Source organism: Oncorhynchus keta, chromosome 11, assembly GCF_023373465.1.
Source record: "Oncorhynchus keta strain PuntledgeMale-10-30-2019 chromosome 11, Oket_V2, whole genome shotgun sequence".
Classification (NCBI taxonomy): domain Eukaryota; kingdom Metazoa; phylum Chordata; class Actinopteri; order Salmoniformes; family Salmonidae; genus Oncorhynchus; species Oncorhynchus keta.
In genome coordinates, this window is record NC_068431.1 from 45,199,380 (window position 1) to 45,217,966 (window position 18,587).

Sequence of the window (18,587 nt, forward strand, 5' to 3'; positions counted from 1 at the left end):
CAACAACAAGATCAACAACTAATGCTAGCCAGAGCAAAATGAGCAAAAATCTAATGAGGGAACATTAGATAAAGTCTCTCAAACTTTTTCAGCTGGTTGACCGTCGTAATTGCACTGATAAACGATGGAGAATTTTAGTTATTTTTATTTTTATTTTTTCACCTTTATTTAACCAGGTAGGCTAGTTGAGAACAAGTTCTCATTTGCAACTGCGACCTGGCCAAGATAAAGCATAGCATTGTGAACAGACAACACAGAGTTACACATGGAGTAAATAATTAACAAGTCAATTACGCAGTAGAAAAAAAGGGGGGAGTCTATATAGATTGTGTGCAAAAGGCATGAGGAGGTAGGCGAATAATTACAATTTTGCAGATTAGCACTGGAGTGATAAATGATCAGATGGTCATGTACAGGTAGAGATATTGGTGTGCAAAAGAGCAGAAAAGTAAATAAATAAAAACAGTATGGGGATGAGGTAGGTAAAAATGGGTGGGCTATTTACCGATAGACTATGTACAGCTGCAGCGATCGGTTAGCTGCTCAGATAGCAGATGTTTGAAGTTGGTGAGGGAGATAAAAGTCTCCAACTTCAGCGATTTTTGCAATTCGTTCCAGTCACAGGCAGCAGAGAACTGGAACGAAAGGCTGCCAAATGAGGTGTTGGCTTTAGGGATGATCAGTGAGATACACCTGCTGGAGCGCGTGCTACGGATGGGTGTTGCCATCGTGACCAGTGAACTGAGATAAGGCGGAGCTTTACCTAGCATGGACTTGTAGATGACCTGGAGCCAGTGGGTCTGGCGACGAATATGTAGCGAGGGCCAGCCGACTAGAGCATACAAGTCGCATTGGTGGGTGGTATAAGGTGCTTTAGTGACAAAACGGATGGCACAGTGATAAACTGCATCCAGTTTGCTGAGTAGAGTGTTGGAAGCAATTTTGTAGATGACATCGCCGAAGTCGAGGATCGGTAAAATAGTCAGTTTTACTAGGGTAAGTTTGGCGGCGTGAGTGAAGGAGGCTTTGTTGCGGAATAGAAAGCCGACTCTTGATTTGATTTTCGATTGGAGATGTTTGATATGAGTCTGGAAGGAGAGTTTACAGTCTAGCCAGACACCTAGGTACTTATAGATGTCCACATATTCAAGGTCGGAACCATCCAGGGTGGTGATGCTAGTCAGGCGTGCGGGTGCAGGCAGCGAACGGTTGAAAAGCATGCATTTGGTTTTACTAGCGTTTAAGAGCAGTTGGAGGCCACGGAAGGAGTGTTGTATGGCATTGAAGCTCGTTTGGAGGTTAGATAGCACAGTGTCCAAGGACGGGCCGGAAGTATATAGAATGGTGTCGTCTGCGTAGAGGTGGATCAGGGAATCGCCCACAGCAAGAGCAACATCATTGATATATACAGAAAAAAGAGTCGGCCCGAGGATTGAACCCTGTGGCACCCCCATAGAGACTGCCAGAGGACTGGACAGCATGCCCTCCGATTTGACACACTGAACTCTGTCTGCAAAGTAATTGGTGAACCAGGCAAGGCAGTCATCTGAAAAACCGAGGCTACTGAGTCTGCCGATAAGAATATAGTGATTGACAGAGTCGAAAGCCTTGGCAAGGTCGATGAAGACGGCTGCACAATACTGTCTTTTATCGATGGCGGTTATGATATCGTTTAGTACCTTGAGCGTGGCTGAGGTGCACCCGTGACCGGCTCGGAAACCAGATTGCACAGCGGAGAAGGTACGGTGGGATTCGAGATGGTCAGTGACCTGTTTGTTGACTTGGCTTTCGAAGTTCCTTAGATAGGCAGGGCAGGATGGATATAGGTCTGTAACAGTTTGGGTCCAGGGTGTCTCCCCCTTTGAAGAGGGGGATGACTGTGGCAGCTTTCCAATCCTTGGGGATCTCAGACGATATGAAAGAGAGTTTGAACAGGCTGGTAATAGGGGTTGCGACAATGGCGGCGGATAGTTTCAGAAAATAGTAGCCTGCTCGTCCTTCTGCAGCTTGTAGTATTGGGCATTCTGGCTCTTTTCAGTGAGCCAACTCGTTCGGCTCAGCTCACCAAAAAGAGCCGGCTCTTTTGGATCCCAAACGGCTATTTAAAAAAATATGTTTTCTATTTTTCAAGTCAAAAAGTTTGCAATAGTTTGACTACGATTGGTGTTAAAACAATTCTAATTTAATTATTAAATTAAATCATACTTTACCTTATCCACATTGTATTTAAAAATGCATGCATTTGTTAGGAAAAAGAATGCTATTAAACATTTGCATTTAAAGTCTAACTTTTTAATGTATATCAACAAAGTGCATATAAATCTAACCATTCAAAACTAATACAATCTGAACAACATAATAGAATATTGCACCATATCAAAGAAAAATAAATAACAATTTGCAAAACTGCAGCATACCCCTTAAAACTTTAAACTGGTCCCTCTTTTCTCTCTCTTCTTTATTGCCATGTTATAACCAGCAGCACACGGCAATGCTGACCATGTTTTGTTTTTATGAGAGATTTGCTTTCAGAAAAACAAGCTGCCTCACTTTCGAGGGGCTGATGCGGTTTCTTCTCTCAGTAATAATTTGTCCTGTTTTCGAGAAGACCCTCTCAGTGGGAACGGATGTGGCCACTATGCAGAGTCTCCCTGTCATGACTTTAGTAAGCTGTGGGTAGACAGAGCCCTTGTTCTTCCACCAGCTCAGAAGATCTGCAGATCTGTGGAGGGGGAGTCCTCCAAACAAGATCGGACCTCCATTATGGCATCTGCTGAGGGATTCCTTCGTGCTGCATCCCCGGTTGCTCTCTCATCAAACAGCATTCAAACAGCAGATGTTTGTGGCACTACAGCTGGTGCTTCTGCTGCATCTGATCCCTTTTCTTCCTGTTGCCCTGGTGCCTGAGCCAGATGACTGCTGGGGCTGCCCCTCCCTGCTGCTGAGGTTATTCTTTGATGAGCCTCATCAATCGCTCTGGCATCACTGAAGGCTTACTTATTAAACCTGGGGTGAAGTGTAGCGGTTTCTGATAGCACCTGATTATATTCCATTCTGTGGAACTTTCTGTCCATTGATGAACATAGGGTGTCCATCTACTCTGTCACATGTCATGTGGTTACATTTGCTTCTCACTGGCGGCTGGCTGTGATTCGCTGCAGACCCTCACACAGGAGTATCATTTTTGAGGCTGTCACATAGCTGAAAAGAGAGAAGAGTAATTGATTAGTTCAGGTTCATGTTTTGTCTACTGATACTACATTCTCATCTACTGCTCATATACATATATAATACTGGATTAAACAATGATGTTGTAATAACTGCTTACTGTACCTCTCGCCACTGATCTCCACAGTGACCTGCTCAAAGGGTTCCAGGACTTTGCACACCTACTCCACCACCTCCCATTCCTCTTGGGTCAGAGCATCAACTGGTGCATTGACTATGGCCAGGGTAGAGATGATGGCATCCTGTCTCAAGAAACCGCTTCAACATATAAAATATTGAATTCTACCTTGTAGTGCAGTCTTGTTTAGGCCTCAGCTCAGGCATCGGCATCTGGCGTTATGTAGACTTTAGTTTTTCAGCACCTACTGTGCTCCTGTGGAAGTATTCCACAGCTGCTTTCACTTTGTCCACAGTGGGTCATCACCTTCAGAGCATCTCTTACAATCAGGTTGATTGTAAGAGATGCTCTGAAGGTGACGACCCACTGGCAAGACAAGGATGATGGGTCCATTTTAAAATGTTCATGGCTTTGGTTATGTTAGCTGCATTGTCGCTAACACAACAGGCCACTTTTCCATCTACTTGCCCTTCTCTGGCCACTCTCAACAGTTCCTCTGCCAAGTCCTCTGAGGTGTGTCTGTTGCTGAACTCAAAGCTGTCCAGAAGACAGCTAGACATCAGAAAATCTTCAATGAAGTGACATGTAACCGACATGTAAGAAGTGGTTACCCTTGATGTCCAGCAGTCAGTGGTAAGACAAACTGCAGTAGCTTTCTGGACTCTTTCCCACACTGAAGCCTGTGTGCTCTCATACAGTTGTAGAATAAATGATTTTGAAAGGGTTTTCCTGCTTGGAACTGTGTACATTGGATTTAGACTATTGCTATAATTTCTAAAACCTCTGTCCTCCACGATCGGAAACGGCTGTAAATCGGTGGCAATTATTTTAGCCAATGCAATATCAATTTGGCCTTGTTTCGCTACAGACATAGACTTCGGCATAAACTGGTCCATAGAAGACTGTGTTGCTGTGGGTCGCGGAGTGGGCCTACTTGACTGAGTGGATACATCTCCACGTGTGGATACATCTCCACGTGTGGATACATCTCCACGTGTGGAGGTGCTGGCTCCACCACTATCACTAGCAGGGCCGCTAGTTTCTCGAAGCTCCGCTACAGCTAGCTTCACAGTTGGGTGCACAGTTCGCATATTCCCGGTGTAGGTTGTGGGTAGAAACGGCTTTATATGAGATTTTGTTTTGGCAAATTCTACACTGTGCTCTCACATCGTCTACATTAAAATGCATCCAAATGCTACTGTGCTTTCGACTCATTTTCCAGCTGTTGTTTTCACAGCTGTCCTTCCTCTCTCTCCTCGGCTGCTAAGTGTGTGACTGTGAGTGAGTTGGCTCGGCCCTCCCTCACGCATCTTTGGTTCATTGGTGGACACTGAGTGTCTGATTGACAGGAACAACAGGTGAGGCTGTTAGTCTGAGCAGACAGTCCGAAGGAATGTGTGTGCGCTTGAACATTTAGGCCTATATTATTTTATTTCTTTCTTCGTTCTTTGAATTAGTTCTTTCTATTCATTTAAATCTTTTGATTATTCATATCTTATTTTGATTCACATTTCTTGTTAGCTAACAAAATGACACTTGCATCTCTAGCTGTAGCCACTGAAAAAAACAATATGTTAGCTAGCTACACATAGACTACTTGTTTTAACAAAAAAACGTGCAACTGCGACCCAAACTGCCCATTGTTTTATTAAAATATGGCCGTTATAATGTCCACTCCTGTACATAGGATGCTGTATATAGCATTTTAACATATTTAAACAATAGAAGAGATAAATTATATTGGTCCAGCCTTTGCTGCTATGCATGCAGATGTGCATAATATACTGTGACCCTAATCAGAAAAGTATTTAATAACTCCAAATAACAAAAATGTAGCTGTAGGTTGTCATAACATTTCAACTTAAAACATGTGTTTTTTAAATTCACTGACGCGAGCGCATCAGGCTGTAATTTCATAAAGTAGATGACTCTGTTGATTCATTTATACTCGCTTGTGACTTGTTGTGCAGCGCATCGCGGGCGGTATGATAGCGGGACGAAATGAATTGACAACCCAAATCCTAGCACGGGCCAGATAGAAATGTGTCAGGCCTTGTGTATGACAGGTGCGCTAGCCTCCAATGCCTTACTGTATGTCATTGATTTTTTTTGGTCAAAAACAACCTATTTTTAAAACCTCTTATAAAGTTGGTTTTGTAGCATAAACTGGGAATTTAATATTTTTGACTGAAATTATGATTGTGTGTTTGTTTCATATTTGAAAAGTAGTTCAAACACTGTCAGTTCCACTTTAAGGCTTGTGGTGAGCAGAATCAACAACCTCTGCATCATTCAAGACTGTCGCTTTGTGAAAAGGTGGTACAGTAACTGTTCAGTGAAAACGTCCATATTCTGTTAACTCATACCCAAATCATGTTGTTCACTCATCCTATATTTGTGGCCAAAGTATTAATTGGAGAAAAAACACTAAAAAAGCCCCACCTCAAACTTCTCAAACAAAAAATACTTCATCATAGACGATGAGGTCATCCTTCTAAGGAAGATGAGCTGGCCAATCAGTGGTCTACTCACATTAATATTTTTAATGACCGGTATATGCCCCCACCATTCTGTTGTTGGGGTACACCCACATCATTCCAACATAGAAAAGCTGTTTTTTAAAACTTCTTCAGGATCGGTGTCCCTTCCACGGGACGGTTGAGCTAACGTAGGCTAATGCGATTAGCATGAGGTTGTAAGTAACAATAACATTTCCCAGGACATAGACACATCTGATATTGTCAGAAAGCTTAAATTCTGGTTAATCTAACTGCACTGTGCAATTTACAGTAGCTATTACTGTGAAAGAATACCATGCTATTGTTTGAGGAGAGTGCACAATATTGAACATGAACAGTTATTAATAAACAAATTAGGCACATTTGGGCAGTCTTGATACAACATTTTTAACAGAAATGCAATTGTTCATTTGATCAGTCTAAAACGTTGCACATACACTGCTGCCATCTAGTGGCCAAAATCTAAATAGCATCTGGGCTGGAATAATACATTATGGCCTTTCTCCTGCATTTCAAAGATTATGGTACAAAGAAAATACACGTTTTTCCTTTGTATTTTACCAGAACTATTGTGTTATATTCTCCTACATTCCTTTCACATTTCCACAAACTTGAAAGTGTTTTCTTTCAAATGGTACCTTTCTTCAGGGCCTGAGGTACAGGCAGTTAGATTTGGGTATGTCATTTTAGGCGAAAATTGAAAAAAAGGGGCAGATCCTACATACTTAATTACTATTTTTTGGAAGGAAAACTATTTCACTCTTACTGTAATTAATTATAGGTCATATTTCAAAGAAATCTGGAAATACTGGACAGTTACTTTAAAGTTGACAGTTATCCATTGTTATGTAAATGCCCGCTGAAAAGTACCCACGGCATTGCCTTGGCTCCAAGTCAGAGCAGGTCTGCCAGAGCCCTGGCCAAGTGAGACACGGGGAAAACACGGGTACATCCTCAATGGAAATGTGCCAGTTGTGTATTCTACTATCCTAACAGTAAGTTGAGACTTCCTGGAGCCCACTAGTGTCTGTGGGGCTCTAAGCGGCCGCTTATGTCGCTTATGCCTAGAAACGACACAGTTGAAGATTACAACTGGAGCATAACACATTGTAGAATTCAGATGCTGTACATGATCACCATATGGACATGTCTAAACAAACATCATGAGGTAAAAGTAGTGTTAAAAACTACAGTAGGCATAGTAGACCTATGCTGGCAATTAGTACCATAGTCAGTCCCCTCTTCTGAAAAATACATTCATCCATTATGTAGACATCACATCTTGGCCTACTTCCCCCTATTGCTGTGAAATGGTTAACCTGATTCTGCTAAGCTGTGTTTAAACTAATCTAATCAAATGTTGTTGGTCACATACACATATTTAGCAGGTATCCAAATTCTGATATTTTTTCCACTCATTGGTATTTTGACCATTCACAGCACATCTTTTCTGAGCTTATCTGATTGGTCAAATGACCAATTAGTGAAAAAATAGATCAGAATTTGGCTGCCTGTAAGATAAATTGCAGAACTGAATCTTGCTTATTACCTGTCTGGAACAAACTAAGATAGAATTTGACAAGCACTGAACTCTCCTCATGCAGTAACGTCTTGGAGTGAAGCTCTGAACATGATAGCCTATATGACATAATAGGCTGTGTGGTCATCATGTTAAACTATTTACAAATAGGAAAAACCTATATTTAATCATGTATATATGAATAATATATAAATATCTTCATAATAATATGTTTAATAATGTAGGCTATGTTTGAAAAACACAAAAAGCACATGAACACCAAGAGGATCGTTTTAAACCGGATTTTACCAGCGCTGACCAGCGCATTAATATCCCCTGCGTCTTGAACTCCTGCAATGAAGTTAACAGACACATCTGTATAGCTTTTACCACATCACCAAGGAACGTACGTAGGCTATAGCCTACCAGACATACATATAGGCCTACTGTTTATCTGATTTAAGACATATTTTCTATCATTTTAATGTTATGGCAATCGTATGAATGTATTGTAAACCGCTTACCTTTTCTGGCTTTGGTTTGTTTTGAAGCAGCTGCTCCAGGTACAGGTCGGAGAGGGCTGTTCGAGCACTGTTCACCCGCTCAAGTATGACAGCGGGTTCGTTTTTATTCGATTTTAATGTCATCTTTACTGGTTAGCAAAAAAACGAAAGTGAACGTAATGCGCCCTTGTTCAAGGTCCTATAGTAGCAGAGAAGGGGAAATGAGTGACAAGGAACCTTGGCGGTCTGATGTATTGCTGTTCTGGGGTTCAAGTCCGAGGTTCTGATCAATTCGGAGGTAGACTATAGTAGGCTAGGCTGCGAGGACACAGCTGACAAAGCAAGTAAACATCCGATCGCTAAAGGGGGCAGGCCCACTGCAGCTTCCTCAGTGGTAGAGCTGTTACGTGTTGCTGGCACAGTCAGGGGGTCATACCAAAAGTGGGGAACGCGCGCCGGAGAACTACGTGACGCGAGGCTTGAATAAAGGTGGTATTACAGCACCACTGGTTTTCAGCTGACCGCTAAATGAAAAACATGGGAAATGCCACAGACCACTACAGCCAAGACCTAGAATATACTCAGAAATGGTGTTGTCCTCTAATCTATATGCAGTGCCATACAGCTGTCAATTAGGCTAGCCATATAATAAATAGCTCTACAATATGATAAAGAGTAGCCTAAACCATCCTGGACTCATGGGTAGACTTAACATGGTACATGTAATTCCGGGATACTCCAATTAGTATGATATGTTAGGTTTGTATAGTATGTATTAATTTGTGATGTGCGTCATCCATTTCATATGATATGTTATGAATTACAATTAATATATGATATGTTCCGAATTGCAATTCGTATGCTATGTTACGAATCGCAATTCGTACAATATGTTATGAAAATGTATGATATGTTATGATTTCCAATTTGTTGAGGCTAATGTTAGCTAGGTGGCTAAGTGGCTAACGTTATCTATTAAGGTTAGGTGCTAAGGAAAGGGTTAAGTTTAGGAGTTAGGTTAAAGGGTTAAGGTAAGAGTTAGGGGGAAGGGTTAGTTAACATGCTAAGTAGTTGAAAAGTAGCTAAAGAAAAGTAGTAAATAGTTTAAATGAGTGAAAATGCTAAAGTTGTCTGTGGTGAGATTCGTTTTTTGCCTTAAGTAACCTTCTGTCTTATATAACCATGCCAAATGTAACATATCATACTAATTTGAGTGTACCGGATAAACATGTACTATGTTACCGGGCAGTCCAGACATATGTGCCCCACAATAATATTTGTATTATTTAACCAGGCAAGTCAGTTAAGACAAATTCTTATTTTACAGTGACGGCCTAACCTGGCCAAACCCTCCCCTAACCCGGACGACGCTGGCCAATTGTGTGACGCCCCGTGGGACTCCCGATCACAGCCGGTTGTGATACAGCTCGGGATCGAACCAGGGTCTGTAGTGACGCTTCTGGCACTGAGATGCAGTGCCTTAGACCGCGGCACCGCTCGGGAGCTAAATAGTGTGATACATAGACCGTATGATAAATAACTAAAGTGCCTTATGAAACCAAGACGTAGAATTTCATGTCTACTAAAGTAAGCCTGGAGAAAAGCCCTGTCAAACACATGATTTCATATCATATTAACGCGTGTCTGCCATCCTGTGGTTGAATTGTGTTACTGCACCCACGGCCAGGGCCACAGGCACCGTCACATATAAGGCCACTTTTGTTTGGACAAAATCCAATATCAAAGAAATGTCTTCTGTCTTATCAAAATATAATTGAGTGTCCAACTGTAACATTTTTATTGGTTTGTTTTGAGTTGATTTGTTTTTAAATAATAACCAACTTAAAGTTCACATATAGGCTACTCCAAAACCCAAACTCTTATAAGCCCTTTCACACTGGGCACAAACGTCAATTCAACGTCTATTCCACGTTGGTTCAACGTAGTTATATTGAAATGACGTGGAAACAACGTTGATTCAACCAGTGAGTGACCAGTGGGTTTCTTCCCTCATCCTGCCAACTGAAGAGGCATATTTTTTTTAATCATAGCCCAAAGCTGTTTTATTAAATTATTCCAATTGACATTGTCACTCAACTTGTTCAAAACAAAATCTAAATAATGATTTGATGTTTCTGTATCATTATGGACTATGAAGAACACCCAGCCAAAAACACCCAATTCTGCCTATAGTAATTTGATAGATAGGACCTTTATTTGAATCTAAGTTTCTCTGGAGACATAACAACAAGTTGTCCAGTGATTTTGACCAGATAGAGACGAATCATCTGCAGAGACATAGCTTCCCATGTATTCGCCTAAGATTGTACTTTTCTATACCATGTATCTTATGATGGACAAAACACAAAATTACCTTATTTTTGTGCGTATAACAATCTGCCAGTGGTATACATTCTTATAACTGCAATACAGACATTATATTCACTCTGAATATACACAGAGAGCTGTATTGGTATGCACTTCCAAAGAGTCATTATTCCAGGGCAAATCTAAAAAAGTATTCATTTGAATCCACGTTTCTCTCGAGACATAATATTAAGTTATACATATCCTCAGAGGGTGGAGCCTGTTCGATCGACAGATATCCTGCAGAAATGGAGCACCTGTACTCACCTATGGTTATAACTTGTTATAACTAGGTATGGCCGTGTACAAAATCAGAATTACCATAGATATGTGCTGAGTTGAGGTCAAAAAAGCTCATAAAAGTCTGTCGGTGGTATACATACTTGGTACAACTGTAATAGATAAACCAGCAGCTGCCCTCTGAATGTACACATGGTGCTATGTAGTTATTGTGCGGAAAATGTTATATGAATGCCAGAATTCCTGAAATATCCTCCAGTATTTTGTATGTGCAACTTGTTATTGTATTTGGGTTGCTATAACATGTAATTTGAAATGACTTTTGGGCATGCTTTTTGAAGCCTCCTGCAATAAGCACTACCACTCCCATTATTTCCAGAGCAGAAATGCTAATGATGGTGTACCGGCCCTATAAATGGCATTCATTTTTACCACATAAATAAGACAAAATTCATATTTACTTCAAAATTCTAAAAACGAAGTCATACTACAATCAAATGATTGTAAATCAGCTTTTTATTACCAGTGTGCACTGTACTTCGGAAAAAGATGCTGCACATATTTAAGGCAAAGATTGACATTTTAGTTTGACAGCAGATATGCAAATTAACTGTTTTTCATATGTAATATGTAATATGTTTACATGTCTAATGACATTTTGATAAGAATTAAGTTAATATTTTGCTATGCTGTTGTTTTTTTACAATGGTTTCTTCTTGGGGTCAAAATGACCCCAGTTGGTAATCCATGTATGTAAAATATGTTAGTAGTATGAGCATTAATATGAATGTTGAACCATTTGTTTGACATCATTTGCTTTCCTAATGTATCTGTTATATGTAGGCTATGTAACTAGTTCTAGTTCTTTCTCTTGTCCTTAAACTTCGGCTCTGATAACCAATTCATACATGAAAGCAGCACTTCTTCATAGCTACACTGTTAAAATAGAACGACTCAAAACACCATCATTGTGTAGTAAAACAATGACAAGTAGTGCACCTAAACTGAAATCTGGTGTTTGGGGGGCGTTTGAATGTAAACCCAATGTAAGGTACCAGTCAAAAGTTTGGACACACCTACTCATTCCAGGGTTTTTCTTTATTTGTACTATGTTCTACATTGTAGAATAATAGTGAAGACATCAAAACTATGAAATAACACATATGGAATAATGTAGTAACCAAAGAAATTTTCAACAAATGAACATTTATTTTATATTTGAGATTCTTCAAAGTAGCCAACCTTTGCCTTGATGACAGCTTTGCACACTCTTAGCATTCTCTCATCCAGCTTCACATGGAAAGCTTTTCCAACAGTCTTGAAGGAGTTCCCACATATGCTGAGCACTTGTTGGCTGCTTTTCCTTGACTCTGTGGTCCAACTCATCCCAAACCATCTCATTAGATTAAGGTCAGGTGATTGTGGAGGCCAGGTGATCTGATGCAGCACTCCATCAATCTCCTTCTTGGTCAAATGGCCATTAAACAGCCTGGAGGTGTGTTTTGGGTCGTTTTCTGGTCTCTGTTCGATTGGGTTCAACTCCGGGCTCTGGCTGGGCCACTCAAGGACATTCAGAGACTTGTCCTGAAGCCACTCCTGCGTTGTCTTGGCTGTATGCTTAGGGTCAGTGTCCTGTTGGAAGGTGAACCTTTGCTCCAGTTTGAGGTCTTGAGTGCTCTGGAGCAGGTTTTCATCAAGGATCTCTCTGTACTTTGCTCTGTTCATCTTTCCCTCGATCCTGACTAGTCTCCCAGTCCCTGCAACTGAAGAACAGCTCCACAGCATGATGCAGCCACCACCATGCTTCACCGTAGGGATGGTGCAAGGTTTCCTCCAGATGTGACGCTTGTCATTTAGGCCAAAGAGTTCAATCTTGGTTTCATCAGACCAGGGATTCTTGTTTCTCATGGTCAGGGTCCTTTAGGTGCCTTTTGGCAAACTCCAAGCGGGCTGTCATGTGCCTTTTACTGAGGAGTGGCTTTCATCTGACCACTCTACCACAAAGGCCTGATTGGTGGAGTACTGCAGAGATGGTTTTCCTTCTGGAAGGTTTTCCCATTTCCACAGAGGAACTCTGGAGCTCTGTCAGAATGACCATCGGGTTCTTGGTCACCTCCCTGACCAAGGTCCTTCTTCCCTGATTGCTCAGTTTGGCCAGGCTGCCAGCTCTAGGAAGAGTCTTGGTGGTTCCAAACTTCTTCTATTTAAGAGTGATGGAGGCCACTGTGTTCTTGGGGAACTTCAATGCTGCAGACATTTTTTGGTACCCTTCCCAAGATCTCCGCCTCAACACAATCATGTCTCAGAGCTCTATGGACAACTGTGGGACCTTATATAGACAGATGTGTGCCTTTGCAAATCATGTCGGAATCAATTGAATTTACCACAGGTGGACTCCAATCAAGTTGTAGAAACATCTCAATCTGAGCTCAATTTCAAGTCTCATAGCAAAGGGTCTGAATATTTATGTTTTGTATTTTCAATACATTTGCAAAAATGTCTAAACCTGTTTTTGCTTTGTCATTATGGGGCATTGAGGAGGGTAAAAAATATGTAATACATTTTAGAATAAGGCTGTAACGTAACAAAATGTGAAAAATGTATCGGGGTCTGAATACTTTCCGAATGCAATGTATGCTTCAGTAAGAATATATTTTTTTTAGCATTTATAGCAATGGTTGTCAACTGTACTGCAGGGATGTTTTTACTATTTTTAAAGCTTATTTCCTGCAATTCTATGTATTTTGATATGGCTTAGGCTAATGAGCAGGGTGGAAAATTAAAACCACAGGTCAGGTGTATTTAGGATGCTTTGAACGTTAAATTAACACTCAGAATATGTTGACTTTGTCACTTGAAATGATTTGATGATTTGATACTTTTTTCAGAATCTCGGGTGGAAATTTGTAGGCAACACGTGCCAGGGAGTGACACCACTACAGTAAGGATGGAAGAAAATCCTGCTCTCCAGGAGGGTTGGCCAGCTCTGATCTGTTTCCCAAGTGCTGAGTGTTTGAAAATGTTCTTCTTATAACAATTAATTTCTCAAAATCACCCAAACTTCAAGAAAAATCGAATGAATATCAATCATTCTGGTGGTTTATGCCTACCAGTTGAAGATCCTTGCCATCTTACTCTACGTAGACAAAATATGATGCATTTATGAGTTGTGTCCCCCTACCATCTCTGCCAAGCATGTTCACAAAACTAAAATGTCAAATATAATATTTGAGTCCTGGAGCATTTTATCCAATGCTTATTTGAAAAATGCATAGCTTCATATGATTCATTTTCAAATACACAAGTAGGCATATCATATTTCAAATACACAAGTAGGCATATCATATTTCAAATACACATGTAGGCATATCATATTTCAAATACACAAGTAGGCATATCATATTTCAAATACACAAGTAGGCATATCATATTTCAAATACACAAGTAGACATATCATATTTCAAATACACAAGTAGACATATCATATTTCAAATATGGAATTACACTGTCAAAATTGTGAAGAAGCTAAATAATAAAATAAATTTAGGAAAGAATAATTACCCTATATTTTAACCCAATGTTAAGAATGAGAATTGTCCAACTGATCAGGTAAATAAAGTAAATAGATAATAAAATATCCTGATGACTAGACTACATCCTAAACAATATATTTGTCTATTTATTTTCCAACCTCTAGAATCAAACGTACACTTGGGTTCACTTCACAATCTGTTGGGACATAATTATTTTCATAGTCACAAATCAGGTCACCCTGCCAAACTTCCCTGCTAAAACATACTGTAGGTCTGTTTGCTGCCTTTTCATTGTCACAGTCTAAAAGCCCATCTCGAAACGAGGGGACTAATGTAAATGTGTATTAAATCGACTTTAGTACATGCTGTCAAAAGGCTGCATTCTGCAATAGGGACGGAAGTTACAGCAACCTCATTTTGTTGACAACATTGTACATAAAACAGCACTGGCGTGCTGCTCTTTTTGCAGTTTTATAAACTCAGCAGAGAACGTTTTCATTGTCTCCATTAAACGCCACTCCAATCGTGAGGGGCGTTTCTTTAAAACATACATCCAATCCCCATGAGCCCTCACATAATTTGACCAATCATATGCTTTAATGTGCCGCGGTTCACAGTGCAGTGGCAAAACAGGACAAAAATGATAAGAGGTTCCACTCGTGATTTTAAAGGAAAGGTTCACCCATTTTTATGTTACATTGTTTTTGTGCATCTCTGAGGGATGTTCTATCCCTGTGTCATTTAATGGTTTGAAGTGTGGTTGAGTTTCCCATGTCAATAAAGCCCCTTGAATTGATATTAGAAAGAAGATATGAAACCAATGAAGGATTTATGTAACGCCACACCCAGTAGACTGTCGACCGCGTTCACGTTGTCATGCTGCGTCACGTGATTGTTAAACCTATCGTCACGCAATCCCTTCTCAAATCAGTGTCTATGTCGAGAAATGTGCCTCTTTTCTAGAAAGTACGTAATTTTGAGATTTCAAAGCAATACGATATTACAAGGAGCAAGTTAATTATCTCACATCTCGGAAAATATGTGTAATCTTGTACTTGTTGACGAAATTCGTGCTCATCTTGGGTTTTGAGCTAGCGCCCAATAGACTCCCATTCAATCTTTGCAGGACCGCTCCTTGTCTCGAATCGCCCAGAATGCTCCGCGCGGGCCATCAACGTTTCCCATTGCCTCAAGTATATATATTGTAACGACCCTGGGTTTATACATTTCCAAGCTTATAAACCCAGGGTCGTTACAATATATATATATTTATGCCTTTGTGAATGTAAGACTTTCTCACTCTGAGGCATATACAGGTTGAACATGGTGAGACGCCTAAATTGATATTGCAGGATGTTTAGACGATTGAACAGCTAACTAGCTACTTTACATGCTGATATTGTTTTTGGTATTATTTTAAATGTGTATTATTTATTTTTTACTATGAACACAACAAAAACAGAAATATACAAACAAGAGTACATAAACTTAACAGACAGGGGGGGTATTACATATCAAGATAAATGTTACATTTGTTAAATACTTTTATGGTACGTAATTGTGTTTTGTTTTTACATTCACTGATCATTTCAAAATCATATTTAAATTCTATCTTAAATCATGTGAAGAGTTCTCTGCCCATTTCCTTTTATGGATAAATAATCTTCAACGAAAGATAAACAAATTAACAATGAAAGTTAAGTCAGGGTCCACATAAATTGGGTCTTTGGTATTAGTGTGTAGTTACGTTGTCTAGCTAGCTACATAGCCAGCCAGCCCACAGAGAGAGCATTGCAATGTGTATTTTGTAGTTGACTTGAGCTGCAACGATTTCCACAATGATTTTCCATGTTGCTACCAAATTTATTATAACGTCAAAATGAAACATTTGTTCAAAAAATATTGTTCTCACATATTAGTGTTATTTAACACTGTAATTTAAAGGAATTAGTGGTTTTGGATGGATTTTTCCTTTACATTTCTGGTGCAGATACTAGGATTTCAAAACGATTTGGGCGCAGTTGAAAAGTTAAAACACTGGATTAATTAAAAAAATAAAACCAGTACTTTTTGATGCGTGAGACATGAGGTGTGGTGTGTCAACGTGAGAACAGTGTCAAATGCGTGTGTCTTATTGCCTATGTGTGAGAATTAGCAGCGCTGACATTTGACAACCAAATTATGCATTTATGTACTATCATTATTGTTTGAGATTATTGGCTATTTCTCTCTCCCTGTAGAAAATCAGACATGCATACATACATACATACATCATACATACATACATACATACATACATACATACATACATACATACATACATACATACACACACACACACACATACATACATACATACATACATACATACATACATACATACTACGTTACCCCCCTGCTGGCCAATCCTAACTAAAGCCGACCAGGATCACAGGCTAATGTCAATGGTCAATCATATCATCTAACTCAACTGTACTGTGATTTATATTAATATGAACAATCTTCCATGCTATGTACCATCTTCTGAAAATAAAGACTCAGGTCAGGACATTAGCATGGGCTGAGGTTTTGTATGAGTGCTACTGCTAACATTAACAGTCATTGCCTGTATTTTGTTCCATGAGTGTGTAAAATGTCACGTTTCTGATGATAAATACCTTACAGAGCTTTGAACTGCCTTTATCAATATACAAATGTTTGACTTCTTTTTAATGTTTTGGAATTTGCAATAAAATATTGAAAAGTAATTTTGTACTCATTATCCCGGACAGATGTAATAATTTGTATTTTCACACGTATTTCTTTCTCTTGTCCTTTGAGCATAATATTGTACATTTGACCTTTTGGAATTACCAATGAGTTTATAAACACACCATATACTGTAAGGGCAGGGAACATACAATAAGAGGAAACTCCCATTTACAGTTTTTTGGAAACTCCATAAGGGACATTTACAGTTTTTTGGAAACTCCATAAGGGATCTAATTCGGCGCGAAACAGGATTTGAAATACAATCATGGTGTTTATGAGATTTTGAGAGGAAACCACACCAAAGGAGTAGGGATCCAATTCGGCTACACAGGACTAATAGTGTTTCCAAGCATTTCCGGGTTAGGGCTCCCAGTCTCTGGCAAGGGGTTATGACACTGACACTTAACAGTGGGGCAAAAAAGTAGTTAGTCAGCCACCAATTGTGAAAGTTCTCCCACTTAAAAACATGAGAGAGGCCTGTAAACTTTCATCATAGGTGCACTTCAACTATGACAGACAAAATGAAAAAAAAAAATCCAGAAAATCACATTGTAGGATATTTTAGGAATATATTTGCAAATTATGGTGTTACAACACACCATGTCATGTTTCAGAACACCTCAAGATTAATGTTTCAGAACACCTTAAATCTGTCCCAATACCCTCACAACAATGTGTTTCAATACTCCAGCCAAGTTAAGGTTTTGTCTCCTTTTAAGGTGGTGGCAGCTCATTTGCCACTAGTTTGTGTAACAAAGCACTTTCTTTTTTACAATGTACATTAAATTCAGTGGATGTATTCTGCTTCATGTTTGACAACATCTGTGTGAGATATGAGATAAAGATATGTCACTCTCGGCCTGACTAATACAGCTATGCTCTGTGGCCACAATAACCTGAAGTTCTGTTTTCTCCGGATGGCGTGTTTGCACAGCTGCATGCACTGCTACATGAAACCAGGCCCACCTCAGACATTTACTGTTCCTTTTAATGTTTGTGAAACCAAAAAGGGTTGCCGATTGCTTGACATATGCATGTCATACTTTGTAAAGAACTGAAGGAGGGGGTACCTTGAACAGCTTTAAATAGGATGAAGAGTTTCCCTGACAATGTGACCAGACAAAACACTACAGGTACCACAGATTGACACAGGAGGGTGGTAATAATGGTATACAATAAACAGACAGTTAAATTAGTTATTGGGGTGGTGTATTGATTTGGTATCACGAACAATCCCACTGCCATCCGCTGTGGGTGTATCAGTGCTGTGCTTTGGTGTGTAGCTTGAGCTGTGAACAGGTTGAATCCTCAGCCACACACAGTCCACATGGATGCTACAGTAGACTACACACCAGCACAGATGCAGCTTGCTCCATTGTCTCAGATTACAAATGATAAATGCCTCCCGATGCCAATGCATCCATCATTTCAGAAGACGAATGTGCAGAGAAACATTTCTTAAAACACCTTGATATATGAGGTGGCTTCACCTCTTCTGAATGAACTGAGAAGAAAAGTTGCAATGCACCATCGATAACATAGACGTATCTGATTACTTATCTCTGTGATAGGTGGCTTGGAGTTTTAGCATGTGGCTTGTGAAAGTGTGCTTTTGCAGGCTGCTAAAGCATATCATTTCCTGTTCTATAAGTTTGTTTTTCAATGTGGTTTGATAATTCAGTATAAAGTTCAAGCTGCATTACTACAAAAGTGAAATGCTGAATTCTTCCATTTAACATCCTCTTTAACTGGAAATATGTGTGTCACGAACCAGCCAATACAGTAATGCACCGTCAGCAGAATCAAGCC

At 39.8% G+C, this 18,587-nt stretch overlaps 1 protein-coding gene and 1 long non-coding RNA gene across 2 annotated transcripts in view; one reads left to right on the top strand and one right to left on the bottom strand.

Annotated features, from left to right (window-relative positions):
* LOC118390328 (55 kDa erythrocyte membrane protein-like) overlaps positions 1 to 8,217 on the bottom strand; it is a 25,736-nt gene extending 17,519 nt beyond the window's left edge. The window contains exon 1 of the mRNA XM_035780778.2: positions 7,909 to 8,217. Coding sequence (XP_035636671.1) covers positions 7,909 to 8,031 — 123 coding nt within the window. The 5' untranslated portion in view covers positions 8,032 to 8,217. The remainder of the gene's footprint in view (positions 1 to 7,908) is intronic.
* A 91-nt stretch (positions 8,218 to 8,308) lies between these two features.
* LOC127906192 (uncharacterized) lies at positions 8,309 to 15,209 on the top strand. Its single transcript, XR_008060603.1, has 3 exons — positions 8,309 to 8,376; positions 9,215 to 9,330; positions 13,383 to 15,209. It is a non-coding gene; the product is annotated as an uncharacterized LOC127906192 (long non-coding RNA).
* The last annotated feature ends 3,378 nt before the right edge of the window (positions 15,210 to 18,587 follow it).